The sequence below is a fragment of the Pseudonaja textilis genome, chromosome 4 (assembly GCF_049901715.1).
Source record: "Pseudonaja textilis isolate UNSWEBS1 chromosome 4, rPseTex1.2, whole genome shotgun sequence".
NCBI lineage: Eukaryota > Metazoa > Chordata > Lepidosauria > Squamata > Elapidae > Pseudonaja > Pseudonaja textilis.
In genome coordinates this window covers 8921399-8944792 of record NC_141993.1, presented here as the reverse complement: position 1 = coordinate 8944792, position 23394 = coordinate 8921399, and the positions used below count along the sequence as shown (strand labels likewise).

Sequence of the window (23394 nt, the reverse complement as noted above, 5' to 3'; positions counted from 1 at the left end):
GTTGGGTTAAAACTCATCTATTCAACTACTGGAACTCTGAGGGAGCCAACGGGAAGTATGATGGCCCCCATCTCCATCACTTCATCCTCTATATCTCTATTGATCTTCTTGATCTTGAGCTTCTTCTTGCATCTCCATCCAGAAAGAGTTCCATGGACAAAAATATCCCTTTCTCCCTCTCACACACATGCCTATCACATCTCAAAAGGCTATCTCAATTCCCAAGAGAAGCCAGGTCACTGCTCAATCACCCACTCCAAAGATATTTCTGTTTATGACAGAGGGCAGGTCAGAAAGACGCAGAGAGAAAAGTTTAAGCTCACCTTCCCTCACTATTCTACTACCTACAATCAGAGCAGTTGGTGTGGCCTTAAAACAGGCCAGCAAGGAAGGTGTCGGGGTGTGCGAGGCCTGGTTGCAACTGTCCAAAGGTAACTAGTAGGGCAGCTCCGCTCTCCCATCCTCACCCTAGCTTAATTTTTACACGTCCACTCTGGAGTGGGCGAGGACTTCATTAGGACTTATTTTGGGCGGTAGGGCTTATATTGGGCACGTGTAAAAATCAAACTAGGACTTATTTTCAGAGTAGGTTGTATTTTCGGAAAAACACGGTACCTTCCTAGTTTCATGTCTACACGAAAGCTATCTCTCCGGTGAAAATGCAGGAACATAAGATAATTCCAGTCTCCAAAGCGAGACACCCGGTTTTAAAAGGGGAATGGGACAACCCCACAGTCTATTCATAGCACATTTTACAGCAGCTTTGCTGTTGGGGTTGTCTGAGCGCCCGGCTGTGTTTAGCAACACAAGTGTGCTAAGATCCCTGTGTAATTGGGCTCCATAAAAAGACGGTGATCAGTAGCTTTTTAACGCATCACAAAGGTATCGATTGCTGGGTGGTTTAGGAAATGAATGCAAATGGATGAACGAGGGTTTGGGTATATATTCAATCCCCCCACCCCCAATAATTTCAGATCTGCACGGCCACAACCATTTCCTCTAGCCTCTCTTTGTTTCACTTACATCGTTCCAATCCCCTCCTGCTCCCTGCACTGCACGGTGACTTTCTCTGTGCTTTGTATTGATGATAAATCACGCAGCCGTGTTCTAAGTGCTTGGATACTGACTCACGCAACAAAAATGCATATGAATCATTTCACCTTGAAAGGCGGCCATTGTGAGAGCGAAATGCCGGGAGCTGCACAAAATAAGACAAAGCGGCTTCAGGCCCTTGCAAACGGGGCTGCTTTCCTTCCCAAAACTCTCAGGGTTCACCAACACAGGATCCGTGGACAGGAACTGCAATTCTCGAGCACTGCGTATTAAAGTCACTGAAGGAGCAGAGCTAAGGTGCAAATAGTTCCAGCGATAACAGATTAACAGAGTTGGAAGGACCTTGTAGGTCCGTGATGGTGAACCTATGGCATGCATGTCGGAAGTGGCATGTGAGAGGTTGCCCAGAAGAGCTCTACTGTGCATGCATGCACACCGCCTGCCCAACAGCTGATTTCCGGGTATCTGGCGTGCATATGAAGGGGGCGGGGTGTGTGTGGGAGACGTGCACGCATGCACAGAGATGCGCGGTGCCTGCAGTGGGATCACATGAGCATGCACAGGGGCATGGGGAGCGCACATTGCCTTCTGGGTGACGGCACTTGAGCACGCGTGCGCAAGTGCAGGCACAATTTTTGGCACAGGAGCCCAAAAAGCATAGCCACCCCTGTTGTAGGTCATCTAGTCAAGCCCCTGCCCAAGCAGGAGATTTGACACCATTTCTGACAAATGGCAGTCCAATCTCATGGCTGGCTGGGGAATTCTGGGAGTTGAACTCCACAAGTCTTAAAAGTGCCCCAAAGTTGGACACCCTTGCTCTAGAGTCTTCCTGAAGAGAGGAGAAACGCTTCCATAATGAAAGAATTCTTGAATCTTCAGCTTGTCTTCGACACATGTCTTCTCATACACTTGACCAACCATCTCTACGTCAAACTTTTTACACTTTACAAGTCACCTTTGACTTACAACCATTCATTCAGTGACCATTTGAAGTTACCACAGCGCTGGAAAAAAAGCAACTTATGACCATTTTTCACACTTGCCACCATGTGCTGACGCAGTTTGGGAACGCGGTGGCTCAGTGGCTAAGATGCTGACCTTGTTGATCAGTGTTCTGCCCCAGGCTTCCTAATCCGTAATTACGCACAAACTTATTTTAAAAAGAAGACTTAATTTATTGCAATGCTGAGAGTTGTTTTCATTCCCAGCCGGAATTAATCTCAGACAGTCCCCCAAGATAAGCACCCACCTTTCAGTTCTGTGAAATGCTGCCAAAAACAGAGGTATCAAACAAACTAGAGAAGAAACAAACAGAAGTACAAAAAAAAAACCAACCGAAGTACAAAGAGCTTCAAGAGTGGCTCTGAATCGATCGAACTACTTTGCTTCCTGCAAAGGTTTCATCATCTTGGCCTGACTTATATACTTTATGGCAGGGGCAATCACCTCCAAGCCTTACTCCTGAGTCACCCCTTTTGTCTCAGCTGCTCTTGCCTTCTAGCAGCTCTGCGCACACACGCACTGGGAACAGGCTTCCCTTGTTCCTCTGCCTGGCTGTTGCCAGATCCAGAGGCTCCAGAGTCAGCACCCCACTCCCAGATGGTCCTGGCCCCATCTCTGCATCAGACCCAGGACCCTTGTCTGATTCCTCTCCAGACTCCCGGACTGGTCCCCGTTCTTCCCCACTGTCCAATTCTGCTGCCGTCTGCACCGGCTGCCGTCAAACCACAACAATCAGAATGGTTGGCAGTTTGGTGGTTCGAATCCCTAGCACTGTGTAACAGAGTGAGCTCCCGTTACTTGTCCCAGCTTCTGACAACCTAGCAGTTCAAAAGCATGTACAAAAAATGCAAGTAGCAAAATAGGGACCACTTTGGTGGAAAGGTAACATGCACCTTCGACATTTAGTCATGCCGGCCACGTGATCACCGAGACGTCTTCAGACAGTGCTGGCTCTTCGGCTTTGTAACAGAGATGAGCAGAGCCCCCTAGAGCCGGAAATGACTAGCACATATGTTGCAAGGGGAACCTTTACCTTTATCATGTATACACGCAATCAAAACTCAGGTGCTTAGCAAACCAGCATATATATTTATGATGGTTTCAGCATCCGAGGGTCATGTGATCACCATGCCCAGATTGCTTCTGACCAAGCAAAGCCCGATTAGCTTAACCACAATTCATTTAACCTCACTTAGCAACTGGAAATAATTGAGCTCAACTATGGTCATAAATCAAGGACTACCTAAAATTCCAAAGGCAAGCAATGTGCAGTCCAGAAGATGTATCGTTGTTGTCATTTATTTGTGAAGTGTCCAAAATAGTTACTCAAGTTTAATAGGAATGAGAGCGCCAAGTTGCCAACACCCATACATACACACACACACACACACACACACACACACACTACACCAGGGTGGATAAAAATCAGTTTTAAAACATTTTTTCAAATTTAAATCAGATTTTTTGTATTTAAATCAGATTTTTTTTGTATTTAAATTGGATTTTTAAAATTTTTTAATCAAATTTCTTTTAATCAAATGCTTTTGGAATAAAAATCTATTCAAATATAGTTTTCTATTTAAGATACATTTATAATTTAGTTTATTCAGTATCAAATGGAGCTTAGTTATGTAGCAAGAGGCTGTATATTCTGCAATATTTTGAGCAAATTCATTCCATGAATCCAAGCTCTGCAAGCTGAGATCACATGCACTGCATCGATGCATTCACACGATAGATAGATAGATAGATAGATAGATAGATAGATAGATAGATAGATAGATAGATAGATAGATAGATAGATAGATAGATAGATAGATAGATAGATAGATAGATAGATAGATAGATAGATAGATAGATAGATAGATAGATAGATAGATAGATAGATAGATAGATAGATAGATAATATGTGGATTGAATGGATGGATGGATAGATAGAGGGATAGATAGATAGATAGATAGATAGATAGATAGATAGATAGATAGATAGATAGATAGATAGATAGATAGATAGATAGATAGATAGATAGATAGATAGATAGATAGATAGATAGAGAGAGAGAGAGAGAGATGATAGTGATAGAGATATATCTCTATGAAGCAGTCTAGCCTCAAAACGGTTTGGATGGGACCTCTTGTGAATTCTCTAACACTCGAAGTTTTAAAGAAGGGATTGGCTAACCATTTGTCTGAAATGGTATAGGGTTTTCTGCCGAGCCAGGGAGTTGGACTAGAAGACCTCCAAGGTACCCTTTCCAACTCTGTTATTCTGTTCTGTTCTTTGAATTTGCTGTGTTTCCTCCCCGCCCTCGGCAACCCCCCCCCCGTGAAGAGTTCGGAAGTGTTAAAAGAGAGCGGCGCCTTGCTTTGATCTTATTCCCGGCCTACATATCCCGCGGTCCTTCCCTTCCCTTCCCCATCCCCATCAAACCGTTTCCTGGACCTACCCTATCTCGTGAATGCGTGTGCTTGCAACGCACCCGCAACGCGCGGTGAAGTACAGATCCAGATACAAAAGAACAATTGTAACAAAGTCACACTCGAGGCGGCGGGGATCAAACCTATGGGTTTGGAGACTGGTTTTCGGAAAGATTGGATAGCGCCGTCTGGCGGGCGCGTCTTCGTTGGAAATGCGGGAAATTCGCAGGGAAACAAAGAGGCGGAGACCGGGGGGAGGGAGTTACTCCAGCGAGCATCCTTCTTACTGCCCCCCCCCCCCACGTGTAATCCTCTCTCTTTAGGTCATCACAAGGCGACGGCAAGGCAAACAACCGAACGCGGTGGAGACGGGCTAAAAAGGAATATGTACCCCGTGGATTAATTGACTACTCCTAGTAGTAAATTTGGGAGGAGGGGGGGTGTTCGACGAAACGATTTTCTGCCGACGTCTCCGGTTGATTACGCATAAAGAGCGGGTAGGTAGGAAGACTTTGGGTGGTGCTGGAGTCACTGGGATACACGCAAGAATTTTGGGGATGAAAGGAGGAAGAGAGGAAGAAGGGAAGAAGAAAGAAAGAAGGGTAAACAAGAACGAGTAAAGGGGTAGTAATAATAATAAAAAAAAAGAAACAGAAAAGGCAGGAGAGGGAAGGAATAGAAAGGGTTCGCCGCCGTGGAGAGCTTCGGAGCCTTCACAAGTGGCTCCGTTTTGCCAGCATAGGAAAAATCCCACGCCCACGCGTCTGGTCTCTCTCTCTCTCTCTCCCACGCCCCGCTAGCCGAGGGTGATAATCCAGGTCGTAGCTGGCGTCTCCCGAAGTCACGATTCTCACGCTTTCCCGTCCTGGGAGCCACGGTGGAAAGCCGCCGGCCGCGTTCTCTCCGAGTCGTCTGGATGAAGGCAAAGCGAGGCGCGCCAAGATTTAAAACGCGCGCGCTTCCCGGACAGGCACGGATCCAGCTGTCGAGGTTCAAAGCTTTGCGGGTGGATGGAGCACACGCACACACAATACACACGCACACACAATACACACACACCGCACTCGCTTTCTGCCCGCTGCATAGCCCAGGGTGATTTCTGGGCATCCCCAAAACACCAAGAACGCGCTTTCCCCTAAACCTGGCGTTACGCGAGGGAGCAAAACTCGCGTAAAACTTTCTTCCCGGACCCCCAAATTTCACTTCCCGGGACGGATTCCTCTCCCCCACCCCCCAAGGGAATTGTCGAAGGAGGTGAAGGTGGGGAAAACCACTCTGCTCTCGTTCCCCATCCAATGCCTCTCTTCTTGGGATCAGCCAAAAAAAAAAAAAAAGGCCAATCCGGATCTGTTGAGGAAGGGCTGCTTTTAAAGGATTCGGAGTGCGAAACGTAAACCCAGGCGGGGAGAGATCTCCGGCGTACAAAAGTGATCAATCACTGAGCGGATTTGTCGGATCTGGCCCTTGGCTGGCTGTTTGGTTTCAGCGCCCACCTACTATTTGCTAACCGGCTAAATTATTATTATTTTAGCAATCTAACAGTGTCCAATTCTCGTGAATCGCTGCCGTTTTCTTGGCGAGGTTTTTCCAGAAGTCATTTGCCATTGCCTCCTTCCTAGGGCTGAGAGACAGTGACTGGCCCCCAAATCCCCCCACACCCCCAAGCTTTCAAGGACTGGCGTCCCCCCCCCCCCAGTTTTACAGCGGGAGGATGCCTTGAAAAACCCACTAACATTTGCTAAACGGACCCCTTAGTTACCGCAACATTGACACGGGGATCTTAATAGGCTGGAAGTAGTAGCTGTGAAGCTTGCAACGAACTTTCTTTGGCTTGGCTCGGTCATCCGCTCAGCTGCCTTCTGCGTCCCACTTTCGGGGTGTCCAAGCTGGAACCCCCTTCCAGACAAACTCCCCAACCTGGAAAAAGGCACTGCCTTGACCCACAAGGCTCCATAGGATAAAACGCAACCAATAAGCCAACTCTTCCCTGGGTTCTCGGGCACAAAAACCATCTCAATTAAGCCAGCGTCTTCCCGTGTTCCGTAGAGTCGTGGGAATGCAAGTCAATTCCCTCCGCCTGGCCTTGCCGGTTTTCCTAATACCGAAGGAAAAGAGGCCGTCCTTCCTGGCAGGTTGGCTTCCTCTAGGCCGGCCGCACCCCAAGGCCTCCAGCTGCTTCCTTCTCTCTTTCCCCAAATTCTTTCCCAGCCCAGCGATGGAGAAATGGCGGGCCTCACTCCCCGGTTGTCGCATAACCGTTCTTCTCCATTCTTGTCCCTACCAGTAGTAGTATTTTGACCATTGCCATTTCTTCTTCTTCCTCCTCCTCCTCCTCCTCTCGGCAAACCCCTCTCCCTTCTATCCTTGATGGTGTTCTTTAATTGGGTAATGAAATGTCTGCAAGAAAACAACCCAGCTTCCTCTTCTTCCTCTTCCTCCTCTTCCTCCTTTTCCTCTTCTTCTCCTTCCTCCTCTTCTTCTTCCTCCTCCTCCTCCTCCTCCAACCAGGCCTGCTCCTGCTTCCCTGCAGGATTTCTCTCTCTTTGTCTGTCCTCGCTCTGCCTCTGCCTCGGGGGAAAAACAGCAGCGACTTTGCAAACGTGCAGGGCCGAGGCCAAGTAAGGCCTAGGCCGGCTGTAGACTTTTTTCTTCCAGTCACTTCCCAGACTGGCAAGCCAGGCTTCTCCCTCCACCCCCAGCCTCCTCCGGCAGCTGTAGCCCTGACTAAGAGGGGGCAGCCAAGACCCTAAAGAACGGGGGATGATCCAAGCGCAGCCAAGAGCTTCTTCCTTTGCCAGCTTTTGCCATTCCCAGCCTCGGATGCCTGGACCAGGCTTAACTCCACCAGGAGCTGTGAACTTGGGCGACATGGGAACGCTGCTGTCCCCGTGGAGGCTTGCTGGCTGTCTCCAGCTGCAGAGAAGCAAGCGAAGTTGGCCTTCTCTTCCATGCAGGGATGGGAAAGTCAGTGGCCGCCACGCATCCTCACCCCACCCCGCCTCTCTGCCTGGGCTTTTCGCCTCTGAGGCGGGCTTGCAAAGGGCCCTTCAGAGGCGAAAAGCCCAGGCAGAGAGGCAGGGTGAGGATGCGTGGCAGCAACTGAGTTTTCCCTGGTCAGTCAGAGACTGCAGGAGAGGTGAGAGAGGAAGAAAGCTCCGAGGACCCCGAGCACCTCAAGGGCGAGTTGGCCCAAGCATCACCCAGGTTTACTTAACGGCAGACCTGTTAAGACCAGGGGGAGAGGAGGAGGAAGGGAGGAGGAGGAAGAGAAGGTGAAGGAGGAGGAGGAGGAGAAGGAGAGGAAGAGGAGGAAGAGGAAGAAGAAGAAGAAGAAGAAGAAGAAGAAGAAGAGGAAGAAGAAGAAGAAGAAGAAGAAGAAGAAGAAGAAGAAGAAGAAGAAGAAGAAGAAGAAGAAGAAGAAGAAGAAGAAGAAGAAGAAGAAGAAGAAGAAGAAGAAGAAGAAGAATCTCTTCACCAGATTGAGGGGTGGGGCAGGCGGGTTTGACAGCCTAGCTGACTCCGTAAAGAAACACCTTAAGAAAAGAGCATATTATTATTATTTTAAAAATCCTCTTTGCTTTCCGACTTTTTCTCTACCCTTGTTCCTAGAAGGGTTTTTTTTTTCCCACTTCCCGGCTTTCTTTCTGCCAGTCCCGATTAATTTGATTTACCTTTGAAACCCTCCCCGTGGTTACATAAAAGCCAAAACACTTAGAAAGCCCAACAAGTGTCCTCAGCTCGACTTTTTTTTTGCAGAAATCCAGAATCCCTTCGCTTTTCTCAGGCCAAGCCACCACTAAGTCGCTCACAATCCCAACTCTCTCTCTCTCTCTGCTGGCCATCCGTTCCCCCCCACCCCGCATCCCCCCCTCCCTCCCCCCCTCCAAAAAAAAAAAAGCCCTTTGATCTGTGAGTTATTTTAACAGCCAACAAAGCCCCTCCTGGCCTCCTAAGACAAAAGAGCTAGAGCTCAAGTAGCCATCAAGGCAAAGGGATCAAGGGATGGCGATGCCACGGCAACCAACACTACCGCAGCCGCAACGAAGGCCTGGGCTGTCTTAAGTCATGGGCCCGATTGGGCCCTTGCCTGCGGGCCCCAGAGGGCATAGAGGTCCCGTACTGATCAATGCACCTTGTAATCATAGAAATACGGCACCGTATTTATGACATTTTACAGCAGTGTTTTATTAATGCTGACATGCGTTAACTAGAAATGAACACTTTTTTTTTTACCCCCGTAGAAGTGCCAATAAAATAAATAGATATGTTTTACTTTTATCGACCGTTTGCATTTTGATTTCTGTGAGCAGTTGTCGTAGTACACACTGCTTTGTAAAGAGGGCCCAGAATGCTTCTTATAAGACCGGGCCTGGCCTAAGATATTGCTGGCCACCCGAAAAAGTCATCAGCCGGGAAAGTTAACTTTTGCAAAGGGTGAAAGATCCTTTCAGATTTATTAAACATTACACAGAAACAGTGGAACAAAAATAACCCTACTAGTAGTAGCAGTAGTAAATAATAGTAATAGTAGTAGTAGTAGTAGTAGTAGTAGTAGTAATAATAATAATAATAATAATAATAATAATAATAATAATAATGCTTCCATGCCATGCTTCACCTCTTCTCTTTGCTTCTGCCCATCTCCTTCCTTTTTCCTGGAGAAGATTTTTTTACAATTTCAGAGGCTAACCCGTCAATGAACTGATTGCTAAGAACTCAATGGAAATACTATTTTGAGTGCACGCACTTTTCTCTCCCACTTATCTCTTCTCTTTTGCAAGACAATGGCTATGCCCAGTGGCACAGCTTTTGAGTGCCATGTAAATTCAAAGGAAAGGAAAATCTTTAGCAGCCTCTTTCTTTCTTTCTTTCTTTCTTTCTTTCTTTCTTTCTTTCTTTCTTTCTTTCTTTCTTTCTTTCTTTCTTTTTCTTTCAAAAAGGATAGATATATTGCTTTTCTCCCCCACCGTCCTTACAATCCCTTCCCACCACCACCCCACCACCCCATCTGCGGTTCAACAGCTCTTTTCTTTCTATTTGCATCCAGTGCTCTCTAAAAGAAGGCGAAGTGTTTGGAAGGCTACTACTACTACTACTACTACTACAAAAAAAAAAAACCTCTTCCGGATGGAAAGAAAGTTAAAACAAGGCCCAGAGCATTCTTGCTACTTACTTTCAGCCCCAAAGAGGGGAAAGTTAAGTACATGGAAATAAAAGGGAAAGGGAAGCTTTCTGAAATTCGCTCGCACCTCTGGTCGGCAGCTCTTAGTCTTCAAGTTGTAGCAAGGAATCTACTCGGAAGTTAAAATAAAATAAAAGACCAGGCCGCAAAGCCTGAACTGATAAGCGATTTTTCTCCCCTTTCTCATTTTAGGAGACGGAGGCGCTTCTTTCAATTCCCCACATCCAAAGCTACGACCCCCCTCCCTTTTCGACGCAACTACTTCCGCACCGGTGACCAGGGGACTGGGGCTTTACTCAGGGTTTATTATTTCCCTCCCCTACTCCGCAATTCACACAAGACGGGGGTCCACTGAAACGACTCCCTTGCTTTGAACTCAACAAGGCCACCAAGAGCTCTCTGAAGATTTTTTCTTTACGCAGCAAAATAAGCCCAAGATTCCGAAAAAAAGCCATTAACCCAGGCTAAACGCTAAGCCAGCTTTTAAGCCTGTGGCAAGGTCGACGCGGCAGCAGATCTTACCCAGGTTGTAGTAGATTTCCTGCGCGACACGTCTTCCCGCTTTTGTTAGATCTGGTTTTCTTCGGCTGCCTTGAAATCATCAACTCTTTTCACGAATTGCCTTTTGCTTGGCCGCTTCTTGGTTTGCAAGACATCGGGCCAAACCCAACCTGGATTTCAAAATAGCTTCCCACTTCCACTCCCACTCCCCTTAACTAGTAATCCGAGGAACTTTCTCACTAATAATAATAATAATAATAATAACAATCCTCCTCCACTCGTGCCTTTCTTCATGCTTCGCTCCTTTGGGACGGAAAAACCAAGAGCATCCGTGCCACGGGCTTTCCTGAAGCCAAGAATTGGATGGGGTTGAGACGCCCCCCTTCCCTCCCCCGCCAGCCCGATTCCTTCCAGACCCCCGTTTTCCTAAACGGAGGCAGGAGCTCGTTCGCCGCGCGGGTAACAAAACACAACACGAGAGGACACCTTCCCTTCCGCGCCTCAGTGGGCATAAATCCCAGGAATCCACACGCTTTCCTTTCCCCCCCTCCAACAGAAGCTGACTTCTGCTTTTGTTTTTTAAGTTTAAATTGCCAGTTCTGCTTAATAACTTGGCAGCTGCAATAAAAGTATCGGCTGCTAATTAAAGCGGAGCATAATCAACCTTCAATGGCTTGGTTTTTTTTTTTCCCTCTTTCTTTTACTTTCATCCGCCCAGTAATTAAGAGCATTTATATAACAGACTCCGAAAGGTTATTTCAAAAGAAAACCTTTTTTTTGTTGTTGTTTAATACATCAAATATACAGAATATTAATCTTTGAAAGCGATACATTGTCTTATTATTTTAAATACATGACGTCACCCTTGTTCCTGTGCCCTAGCTAGAGGGTGGACTTAAAAATTAAAAAATAGTCAAGTGTTTTTTTTTTTAAAAAATAAAAATAAGGCAAACGGAGGTTTTTGGAAAAGAGTAGGTTGGCGGTTGGGTTTTCTTTCTGTCAGGATACATACAAAAAAAAAAAAAATACCAATTCTCTTTCTTTCTTGCCACGGGATATACATCTTTGAAAAATCGCTGCAATTTGAAAAAGCAAAACAAAACTGGGATAGACAAATTGCAAGTGAAGACGCGTTGTTCTTGGAAAGAGAGACATGCATTGGGGGTGTTTGCCCCACCCACCCACCGTTAAATAAGAACGTACAATACAGTACAATCAGCAATTTAAAAGTAACATTAAAGAGAAGACCTCTAGTTCTTGTTTTCTTTTTATTGATTTATATTCTACAAGGGGTGTTTCCACTTCGTTTTGTTTTTTTCCTTGAAAGCCTATGGAGAGCTGAAATTAAGGTAATGCACTTTTTTTTTTGTTTTTCAAATGGATTCGTCGTCCCGCTTGAAGCTAACATAAATAAATACAGTGCCCATGGATCCAGTCCTCAAGATGAACACTATTCTTTTTATATATATATATATATATTTATTAAAAAGGTCCAATTTTGCAACGTGTCTGGTCATCCATCCTTTTAAAAGAAACTTTCCAAGGGACGCTGGGCCGTCTTTCCTTCCCCTTTCCCAGAAAGCGTGGTTTTCAAATCCACCCCACCGACGCCACCCTACCCTCAAAGGAACACCCCCACCACACCCCAAAAACCCCCAATCTCAGGCGGCGACAACCCCCTTACCCCGGGGAAAAAAAAAACTCACTGGTATCCCAGCGCCGAGGCTGTCGTCAGTCTTTGCCCATAGAGTGCGTAAGGGGAGTAATAGGGTCCGGTGGCGGCCGGGACTGGGACGGGGGCTCCGGGGGTGGGCAAGGGGCTCTTGGAGTAAGGGTGGTACCGGCTGCTGAGTCCCAAGGCGTGGTGAGGGCTGCGCAAAGCCAGCGCGCCGGGGCTGCCCGGGCCGCCGGCCGCCGCCGCCGAGCTGGGGACGTGCATGTGGCAAGCCATGGCTGCAGCCGCTGCGGCGGCCAGCGAGCTGGAACTCGGGTAGCCGGAGAGGAGTTTCTCGGCCGGGCCGGGGAAAGCCGTGTGAGTCCGCAGGTGGCTGAGCAGCTCCTCCGAGGTGGCGAAGCGTTTGTCGCACGGCCCGTTGGCCGAGACCCAGTTGCAGCTGTGCGGCTGGGGGTCGTTGGGCAGCAGGAAGCCGTACGGGTAGAGAGGGTGGCCGGCCAAGGACGGCGGCCCGGCGTGAAGCGGCGGTCCCGGGTAAACCAGCGGGTAGGCGCCGGCTTTGAGGGCTTGCTCGTGGGCGCAGGAGGCGCCGGCGGCCAGGTGGCTGGCGCAATGGTAGCTCAGGCAGTAAGGGTCGCGGCACAGGCTGGCGGTCATCACAGAGGGCGGCGAGGCGCCGGCCAGAGGGCTGGAACCGGCCGTTTTGCCGCCTCCCCCGCCGCCGCCCCCTCCCAAGCTGCCGGCCTTGCTGGGGTCGAGCGCCACGCCCGGCGGCAGGAACTGCGGTGGGTAACCGGCGTACGCCCCGGCCAGGGAACCCGGGTAGCTCATGCCGGCCGGCGGCAGCGGGAAGACAGTCTGGCCCGGCTTGTAAGGGGAGACTGGCGCCACCAAGCCGGCGGAGCCCAGCACGGCGGCGGCCACCGACGACGGGACGGCGCTGCAGGACGAGTCCGCCGTCGAGCAGGAGGCGGCCGAAGCGACGCCCGCCAGCAGCCCCTTGGCGCCCTCGTGGCTTTGGCTCAGCTCGGCCGACAGGCCGCCGCCGCCGCTGGAAGTCAGCCGCCCGGAGCCGTCGGAAGCGCCTTTGCCGCAGTTCTCCGCCGTCTCTTTCTTCTCCGCCTCGCCGCCGCCTCCACCGCTGCTCCCGCCGCCGCCGCCCTTGCTCTCCCCGCCGGGCAGCAGGCCGGGCGAGCAGGCCGAAGCGCTGGAGCTGGGGCTGCCTGTCCTTGGCGTGAACGGCGGGCAGGTGGCGCTCGGCACCCGGAATCCCGATTTCTCGCCGCCACCGCCGCCGCCGCCGCCTCCGCCGGCCGAGCTCCCTCCAGACGCGGCTCCGGAACCTCCGCCGGCCGACGAGTCCTTCTTATCCGCTCCGGGCTTGGAGTAAGGCTTGAAGCTGGACTTGTCCTCGGCGCCGATGTCGCTGAGCTTCAAGGGGCCCCCCTTGGACGCCTCCTTGTCGCCGCCGCCGCTGCTGGACGTGACGCTGGAGAGCTTGGAGGAAGGCGAAGGATCCGGCTTGCCGATCTGGGAGCAGGTCTGCGCGAGGAGAGCCAGCGGGCTCTTCTTGGCGTCCAGCTGCAGAAGGCCGGGGAAGAGAAGAGAGGGGAACCCTGAGTACGGCGCCGGGAGGCTGCCCGACGGGGCCCCGGCGAAGCGGCTTGCTGCCCTCCTCCCTCCGCTCGACGCCTTTGCAAGCCAGCCTCTCGCCCCGCAAGACAAACCCAGGCCGGCGCCCTGAGCTGCCCCCTCCCCCCACCGTACCCCGGTCGTCTACTCCGGCCTCCTCGCTGGGATGCCCCGAGCCCTGCCGCCTCGCGCGGCCCTTGGGCCCCGTCGCTGCGCATCTAGAGAGCCGACCCCGAGATCCGCTCCGTTTTAGCTCGCTTACACCCCCCACAAGACCCTCGCTGTGCCCGAAGAGGACACGCACAAAACACAGTCCCCCAAAGAGGCCAGGGCGCTTTCTCTACCCAAACCCCACTCGAACCCGGGTCAAGGGGCGGCTCGGTTTCAGGTTACCGTCCCTTGGATGGCAATCTACTTCCATAACCAAGAAGCTGGGGGGTGGGGGGGGGGTAGTTGTTGTTGGGGGGGGGGGCGCAGAGGAGCAGGATTGCGCCTGCCGATGAAGTGGCAAATTCCGCCAGAACAACCGGCCGCTCCGTTTTAAGAGCAGAGAATGCAAAAAAAAGAGGAGGGGGGCGGAAAGCCGGGGTGCGTCTCCCTCCAGGTTAGGGGGGGTCCCTCCGAGAGCTTCTTTTTAGGGTACCCAGCCAACCTGTCCCCCCCAAATTACCCCAGGCTGGACAATGGTGTGTGTGTAAGTAAGAGGGAGGAAGGAGAAGAGTTGATGACACGAAGCAAGCCCCCTACAAAGGATTCCAACCCCCCCCTCCAAAAAAACAACAACCCCACCACCAAAGGACCGGGGGGGGGGGACGGGGGGAAGGTTTGCCCGCCGCCTCTTACCTCGATCGGGCTGACCGGCGTGGAAGGCAACGGCTGGAGATATTCGGGATGCAAAATGTGGCCCGTCCGTGCCGTAAGCATTTTCAAGACTTTGATGGGGAGGCGGTTGGCTTGACGCAAAGGGTCCGAAGGAGGGATGGCGTGGAAGAAAGCTTGGCTGCCGCCGCCGCCGCCGCCGCAGCCGATAAGGTTCCCAGCGAGCCCGCTTTGCCAAGGGAGCTCAGCACCACCGCAGCCGCCGCCGCCGCCGTTTCCCAGCTCTGGCGCGCCGCCTCCTCCTCCTCCTCCTCTTCCTCCTCCTCCTCCGCCCGGACTACTACTTACGGCAGAAAGCGCGGGCGCTGTAATCATGACCCAAAGGCTGGCATGGAAGAAAAAAAACGCGCAGGGAGGGGGGGGGGGAGAGACGGGGACGGGCGGGCGGCGGGAACGCGCTGCTCGAGCAGCAAAGCTGGGCGTCTGCAGCTTCCAATGGCGACTTCGGGGACGGTGGTGGGTGGGAGGAAGATTCCGCCCCCTTTGGAAAAACCGGGAACGGCGGAAGAAACAGCGAGCGGCAGATTCCTCCGAAGGGGTTCTCTCTTTCTTCCTTTCCTCCACCCCCCCGCCCCGCCTCCCTCAGTCTTTTCTTCTTTCCTTTTTCTTTTTCTTTTTTTCTCAGTCTTGGCTTTTCTTGCTTTTTCTTTCTTTCTTGCAAATATTCGGGCCAAAGCTCGAGGTTTCAAGCGCTGGCGGCCCCAAGGAGAAATAAATCCGTGCTTTTTGGGGGGGGGGTGGAAGGTTGTGTTTCCCCCTCTCCGAGGGGTGGAAGGGAATTGGGGGTGAGGAGGAGGAAGAGTCCGGGGTTGTCTCCTCCGCCGTTCACCCTCTCCCTCGGCCCGGCCCGGCCCGGCCTGACTCTCCTTCCCTTCCTTTTCCTTCGGTCTCTCGCTTCTTCTCCTCCTCCTCCTCCCAGCCGCTCTTCTCTGCCAGCCAGCCAGCCGCTTGCCCGACCAGCCTCGGCTCTGGCAGAGAAAGTGGCTTCCCGAGCGAGCTGAATTAGTCAGGAGATTAAAGCCTTTGCCGCCTTCCAATCAAATGGGAGCCCGAGGTGATTGGAGGGTCAAGGGGATGTGACGTCACGCTCCCTCTTCAAGGGCTTTTCCGCGGCCGACGACCCCCCCACTCACTCACCCACTCACCCACCCACCCACCCACCGAGCGCTCTTGCCCGCTCCAGCCAGCCAGACTCCTGCCTTGCCCCGCTCCCCCCCACCCCTGCCCGGCATGGCATTCCTGGGGAGGGGGCAAAATAAAAAATCCCCCTCTCCACTTTTCCAGGCTCCAGACGTCCCGCGCCCCCGCGCCCCCAACGCCCAACCCTCGGCTGGGCGCTGCCTTGTTTGTCGGGAGCAGGGGCCGCAAAACGCTGCCTGCCCGGGTTGGGACGAGAAGATCGGCCGGGGGGGGCGGGGGGCGCGCTGCACGTGCTCTCCCGTGCACGGCCTATATGGGGTGGCGGGGTGGGGGGAAAGGGAGAGAAAAGCTGACGGGGCCTGGATCGGATTTCCTCCGGCACGAAACGAACAAGGCAAGAAAAAAAATCTTCCAGCGCTCCTCCAACCCAGCGCCCTCCAAGCAGAACTGAAGGGGGCGTGGGGATGTTCCACGCGGGGATTGGGAGAGGCCCGAGGGGGGGGGGGACATGTGGATGAGAGGCCCCTCCCCCTCTCTCCTCCTCCCCCTCCCTCCTGGCCCTGGGGGCGGGCGAGGGGGGAGCAGGCGCGCTCTCCCTTGGTTCCTCTCCTTCATCCGCTGTCAATGCTCCCCAACCGCAATCCATCAGTTATTTGTCAGCCCCTGTCAATCCTGCCTTGATTTATGTCAGGTTGTGTTGCTGATTACAAGCCTGGTGCGACTTTGAAGGAAGGAAAGGGAGAGAGAGAGAGAGAGAGAGAAGCAGCGAAGAGATATATAGACGGACGGACAGCTTCCCTTGGAAGGAATTTTTTTTTTTTAAAAAGCCATTCCATTTAAAAGAGTAAATCGCTCCGAGTAAATGCAATTTGCCTGCCCGCAAAACAAGCCGCCACACTCGCTTCCCTGAGCCCGACACCTTGGCCGGGCCTTTCTCTCTCTCCCCCACTCTTCTCGGGCGATTTACACTCCGGTTTTTCCACGGTTCCTCGTACTTGGAGCTGGGAGAAGACCCTCGTCTCCCGTGGGATTCTTACCCTTTGATCTTATGGCCACTACTACCCACTCCCACGACTCTCGGTGTGCTGCTGGTTAGGTGGTTGCTCTCTTAAGGACGCCTTCGCTGCTCTTCCTCCTTCCTCGCTGCCCATCTCTCCTCCCCCTTTCTCGAAGACCCTGGAAGGGATTCCCTTATGGGATCCAGAGCCGGTTCCCTTCTGGGGAATGCCAAGGGGACCCCCGCCACGGCGTTGCCCAGGGGCTCCGTGCTACCGACCCGTTTGGGTGGCTTCGTGGGGTCGGCAGGGCCGGAGTTTCCCCGAGGAAAGTGTGTGTGCGGGGGATTCAGGGGCGGCCCCGACGAGGCGGAGGGCCTCGCTCGCCCGGGACCAGGTTGGGCCTTTTTTCGGGCCGGGCTATTCCACCGAGACGCGAGCCAGGCGACCTGAACTACGGCTGCCTTCGAACCGAATTTCACCCGCCCGGCGGTGAATACTCCAAGGAGACGGTTGCATGCCGCTTCGGGTCACCTGCCGATGAGCGGCCTGAGTCTTCTTTTGCTTCTTCACCCTTTCCCACGTCCTTGCTCCGGTCTCCCCACTTCTCCTTTTCCTACCCCGGCCCGAGACGACTTCTGCCCCGTCAAGAAGACGGGCCGACCTTCTCTAGAGGGACGGAGGGAGTCCCTGGGCGAGCCCCATACTGGCCGCTCGGGGTGGGGTGGTGAGAAAAACAAAGAACAAAAACGGATCGAGTTGCAAATTCTCGGCCACTTTCAACCTCTGCCTCCTGCAACTCTGACTGACCCCCCTAACGTTTGTGGAAGCAAGAACGCGTGGGAAGGAAGGGAAGTTGCGTGTCTGCAAATAGGTTCCCATCGCTTCTCTCTGGCTGACTCCACACCTCACGCTCAACCCTTTTTTCCCCTGGGGAGTCGCCCCCCACAACATAACCCCCCACAACAGTTCCCACCACCAAAAACCTCCTTCCTAGAAAAAATAAATAAACCCCAATACTCCCATAAGTCAGGTAAACGCTGACCAAGATTGGCAGCTGACCTGCTGATGCTGTATTGAGTTTCTTGTGCCCCCGAAAGGCCCGAGAGAGAGAGAGAGAGAGAGAGAGAGTCCCTTGTCAGGCAAAGCCCCCTTGCGCCCTGCCTCTAACGCTCGCGGCCGCTCAGCTTTGAGTTGGGGTCGCTCCATGGTCTTCTTTGCAAGCGAGGGGCAAGGACAAGGGCCATAGGAGCGCCCTTCTCACGCTGCACCTTTTTGGGGTGTGTGTGTGTGTATGTGAAGATGTAGATGACGGGACGGGCCGATTTTCCCCAGGCTCCTCTTAGTCTCCCTCGGCCTTTCCCTCCGAGGTACTCGGCTCTGAGGCTTGAGAGACGCCAGGCTTCCTAGCCGAGGCCCGCACATCAAGAGGCGGGCGAGAGTCCCTGCTTACCTCCTTCCGAAGCCAGGCGCCTTGGCCTCTTGGTTTATTTGTTTGGTTTATTATTTTTTTAAAAAAAATCGTGAATCCTGATAGATTTGCTGGAAAGGAGGGGGGTAGAAGGAAGGAAGGGAGAAAAAGAGGGAAGGAAGGAAGGAGAGAGAGAAAAGACGGAAGGAAAGAGAAAAAAAGAAAAAGAAAGGAAAAAAGGAAGAGGGAGGGAAGGAAGGAAGGAAGGGAGAGAGAAAAAAGAGAAAGAGGGAAGGAAGGAGAGAAGGAAGGAAGAGAAGGAAGGAAGGAGGGAGAGAGAGAAAAGGAAGGAAAGAAAGAAAAAGAAACAGGAAAAAAGGAAGAGGAAAAGAAGGAAAGAAGGAAGGAAGGGGAGAGAGGAAGGAAGGAAAGAAGGAAGGAAGGGGAGAGGGAGGGAGAAAGAAAGGGAAGAAAGAAAAAGAAAGAAAAGAAAAAGAAAAGGAAGGCCGAGCCCTTCTTCATTTCGCCTTCATTTACATGAAAGTGCCCGGACCAGCTGTTTTCCTAACCCGAGCAGAGCGACTTTTCCCGGTTGGTGTTTGACCGGCCCCCCAGGGTGAAAGAGTAAAAAAGATTAATTGTCTTAAGGTATAGTGTTAGATGTGGGAAAAGGCTCTTTTTACCCCCTCCCCCTGTGGAGCGAGCGAGGCAGAGAAAGACGAGGGACGGAGGGTTTCGGGCGAGGAGAGGCCTCGTTTTACAATGCTTAAAACACGGGAATCAAAGGTGAACTCCGGGACATGTGTAAAACAAGCAGCGTATTGACGTGCAAAAGAGAGAGAGAGAGAGAGGAAAAACATCGAGAAGCGAGAGTGGGTGGAATACTTGCGTGGTGTGTGTGTGTGTGTGAGAAAGAGAGAGAGAGAGAGAGAGGGAAGGGTAGCGGCGGGGGGTCGGGTGTCTAGTTGTACTCTAGTTGTTGCTTTCTGCAGATGGGGGAGAGTCGGAGTATTTTAAGAATTAGCACTTCCCTTTGGGCCTCTGCAGCGCGCTTTCTTTCAAAGCAGCCGTCCGGCTTTCCAAAGGCCCGAAGAGATCGACGGATCGAGGATCAAGAGAGATCGGCTTGTGTGAAAGGTCAGCCCGAGATCCCGGCCCGAGTTCAAATCGGGGGTGCCCTTCCCGGAGAGGCTCCCTTCGCCTCTTTTAAAGACTTTCCTGGGACGCCCACGCTGGGTTCGTCGGAGATATAGTAGCAGTAGGATTCACACGTGATGGCCAAGCCCTGATGCCTGGGAATTGGCCGGGGTTCCGGTTGTAAAACGGACCCAAAGGGCTGGAGTCGTACGACCGGCTTATCCCTACACACACACACACTCCCCAAAAAAACCCAAAAAACTAAGCAATCTGGGTTTGTGATTCAGCCGGTTGTGTTGTTTGAACGGGCCAAAATGACCTCCGTTTAAGAGGAAACGGAGCTTTGCACAATCCGCTTCCAAAGTTTGTTTCGATTTCTTTTCTTTTTTTCTTTTAAGTGACGAGTTTTCTCTCTCTCTTTTTTTTTTATCTTCTTCTTCTCTCCAGCAAATTAAATTGAGCTAAGTGGGAAGCCTCTCATTCGCTTGTACTTAAGGAAGCCTCCATCAAAGCGAGGGGGCTGCCATTATTTTCCAAGCCGGGGTGGGGGTGGGGGGGCAGTTGGGGGTGGGGAACCCCGAAAGGATTAATTAGCAAGTGCCAGTCCACACTTTCGTTTACCTACCAGCTATCGCCAAAGATGTCAAGTCGATTTTATTTGCACACAATGGAAATGATTTATTTTCACCGAAGGAGGAAAGGGGGGCGGAGGGGGCGTGGGCTGGCAGTTATTTGAAGAGGGGAGAGCGAAGGGGAAGAAGTTGCGGGGGGGGGGGAGAGAAGGAGGAGGAGGAGGTTAAAAAAAAGTTTGAAAACGCCTTGAACTATTCATTGTCGAGATGGCTAATCAGTATTGAGGCTGGAGGGCAATCGGGCAACCTTTTCAATGCGGTTTCCCTTTCATCTCCAGCGGGATGGAGGCGCTCAATTAAAACCCTATCAGTTTGTAAGTAAATCAACGCCTATCAAAGTTGTCACATCAAACAAAACGATTATTATTGCTGCCCGCCTCCCCTATTAATCTCCTTCTAAAATAATATGCTTGACAGCTCAGCCTGGTGCGCTGCAAAACCTGGTTAGGATCACCTTCAACCCTCCCCTTCAAAAAATAAAAATAAAAAAAAAAGAAAGGAAGGAAGAAAAAAGATTTATAGCAAAGGTTGGATTGACTTCTGTTGTTTTCCTTTTCCTTTTCCTTTTCCAGGTTTTGGGGAAAGACGCGGCTGTTTGGCGCCTTGTGTACACAAAAATCTTCTATTCTTATCCTTGGCTATTTAAAAGAAAAATAGCAGCTGCACCTTGGGACAAAAGTGGAAGATATTCGAGGAAGGGTCAACTTGGGCTGCCCGGGGGGATTTTTCTCTCTCTCCATCCCCCCCTCGTTATATAGAGAAGACTGGGTCACCCACCGGTGGGGAAGATCGGGGAGCCGCCGCCCCACGCTTCTCTGCCCCCCCAAAAACAGTTGGCTTTGGGAACCTCCGCCAAATGTTGCGAGAGTCGGCCCCGTTGAGCCGCGCGTGTGCCGGGGCAGGCATCGGCTCCGGAACCGGTGGGTTCTCCGGCCGGCGTGGAGAGGCGAGGGGGGGGGCCCCCCGGCTGGCTTCAGGGGAAGAGCCAGAGGGGAAGAAACGGATCCCTCTGGGTTTCGGGTGCCTGGCGACCTTTGGAAGGAAAGCGGGCAGCCCTGAGAATCCTGGATAATTTGTGTGTGTGTGTGTGTCGGGGTGGGGGGTGGGGGGAGCATCTGCCAAGATTAGGATCTCACCCCTAAAGAAAATGAAAGGGATTGCAAAGAGGCTGACAGTCGGTTTTTAGGAGCAAAAAAGGGTTTCTCCCGGGATCCGAAAAAAGGCGCCTGCTGGGTTCTACTTTTTTTCTTCTTTTTTTCCAAGTCCCGCGTGGGTGGGCCAGGCCTGCTTTCTTGAGAGGAACCGATTTTTTTTTTTTTATTATTATTATTATTTTTAAACCATCTTCGGTTCTCCTTTCCTTCAAGGGCGCTCCCGGCTCTTCTCCACCGCGCCGAGCTCTTCTGCCTTTGTTTCTCGGCGGAGAGGCGGTGAAATTAGGGAGAGAGAGAGAGAGAGAGGGAGAGAGAGAGAGAAAACAACCCACCAACCCCGCGATCGCGAGTGTGCAAACTGAAACTTTTTCGCGACCGAGCCCGGCTAACGGGCCACTTCGTCACGGGGAGGGGGCTGGGGGAGGGAGGAGACCTGAGCGCGCGATTTCTTCCCACTCTTCCTCCCTTTTCCTTTTTCCCTTCGGTTTGGAAAAAAAACAAACAAACTGGAAGTTCCCGGGGTCTGTCTCGCGCGCGCGCGCGCCCCCGCGCGCCCCGTTGCACGCGCTTTCCACTGACAGGAGCATCCTGCTCCAGAGAAATGCTGCAGGCAATGGGAGGGGGAGGCTTGGAGACACCCACCCACCCACAAAATGAACTCCGCTTTCTGGGGAAGAGGTGTGTGTGTGTGTGGGGGGAGGATAGGGTTTCAAAGAGGGAGGGGTTGCTTCTCGCGGTCTTTTGAACTTCACCTGGGGGCAATGGGAGGAAGAGGGGAAAGGGAAGAGGTTCAGGAAGAAAAGGAATTGCTCAAAACAATAACCGCAACCACAACCCAGAACCAAAACGAGCAGCAAACTTTCCAAACGTGTCAACGGAGGCCAGATCGGTGTCCGTGAGAACGTGGCGCAAATTATTGGGGGGGGGGGGAGAGAATAAAAACAAAACAGGCCCCGAGTGGTGGCAGTTTGAAGGGAAAGAAAGCTAAGCTGAGACGTGAAAGGAAAGGGGGGGGGGCTTAGGTGATGGAAAAATTGGGGGACACGGGAGGGAGGGGGGGGCGTTTAACCCTACCGGAAGTGATCTTGCGCTACCCGTGGGAACAAACGGGGAGCGGCGCGAGGATCGGAGCTCGCCTCGCGCAACGTCTCCCTTCCGTGGCGTTGGGAGAATGGAAGAGATTTCAACTTCTCTTCTTCCTCCCAATTGCGGCAAAACGGAGTCGGGAGTTGTTCTACCAAACTTCTCAGGTGTTTTTTTTTTTTTTTTTTTTGAGCTTGGCAGAGGTGTAGGTAAGGTGTGCACGCGTGGGAAAAAAAAGTTTTGAAGTAGTATTTCCAAGCATCCAAAATGCGGCATCATCGCCTCTTATTATATATATATATTATTGGGGTGCGGGGAGAATGAAAAACAGGTTTAGGCGGTTGCAGATCCCTTTGCAAAAAAATAATAATTCAGATTATGCAGCCGCTCGCTCGACGGTCCTACGCGCGTGGTCCCTCGGAGTCTATTCCCCCCCCCCAAACCCCAAATCTTAGGCGCCCTAAAAAAAAAAAAAAAAGTAATTCCACCTAAGTGGATTTGTCACTTGGGACTGTATTTCGGTGACATGCCAAATAATTTACATCCGCGCTCATCTGGGCTGTCCACGAGAATGATGGATCTTTTGTTGAGTTGCAGAAAAAGGGGGAAAAAGAGGAGTGGGGGGGCTGCAGAGAGTACAGAATGATCTATAATGATGTAATATATACATTAAAAGGGTGTCTGGATGATCCGAGTTTTGCTAAAAAAAAAAAATGTAAAAAGGGGGCTTTTTGATTGATAACAGGGCTTGCTGTTTTTCTGCACAAGCTGTCACGGGCTGACACAATGGTTGAATTATTAGGGCAGAGAAGGGCAACCATAAATTTCCCGCGTCAGGGAAAAAACTCTCTTTATTGTCTCTATGATGGATTGGCCTCCGTACTAGACACCAAATACTCCGTATCACCCTTAAATGGGAACACATTTTTCGTGGCCATAATTCATGTTTTTTAAATAGAAAGTTTGAAATGCCTGCCTATATTTCACCGGCCTGACATATTTATGAATCACTCCCTGCATGCAAATATAATTATTTAAAGCGCCAAGGCTGACATATGGGCTGGCGATGGACTAAAGGCTGTTAGCGGAGTGACTTTTCTTTTAATCCCCTAAATTGAAAAGTAGGGACAGGCGAGGAGGAGGGGGGGGGAGAGAAGCGGGCGAGGAGGGACGGACGGACGGACCAGCGACGACGACGCTTTACCTGCCTTGGCAGTTCGAGACCGCCGAAGGGAAAGGTTGAGCTGTTTTCGTCCAAGCTCTTTTAAAGAGAATTTCTCAAATTCCCTGCGGGATTCGGGGCCGCTGATGAAAAAGAGGGATTGGGGGGGCGGGAAGACGGGGGCGGTGTTGTTTTCTTCTTAGGACTGACTACTCGGTTAAGGAAGGAGGTTGCTCGAGACTTGGGTCTCCGCTTTGGCCCTTTTCGGGTTCCAAGCCACCATTCGTGGTTTGTCTACTACAGGACCTTCAAAACGCTGCGCAAGGCGCCCAACTCTT

At 51.8% G+C, this 23394-nt stretch overlaps 1 protein-coding gene across 1 annotated transcript; it reads right to left on the bottom strand.

Moving 5' to 3' along the window:
- Positions 1 to 11410: 11410 nt before the first annotated feature.
- Positions 11411 to 15453, bottom strand: ZNF503 (zinc finger protein 503). The gene is made up of 2 exons (XM_026710976.2): positions 14307 to 15453; positions 11411 to 13412 (listed from the first exon to the last, which is right to left on the bottom strand). Exons 1-2 carry the CDS (start codon positions 14655 to 14657, stop codon positions 11859 to 11861), a joined length of 1905 nt encoding a protein of 634 aa, XP_026566761.1. The 5' UTR covers positions 14658 to 15453; the 3' UTR covers positions 11411 to 11858.
- Between the last annotated feature and the right edge of the window lie 7941 nt (positions 15454 to 23394).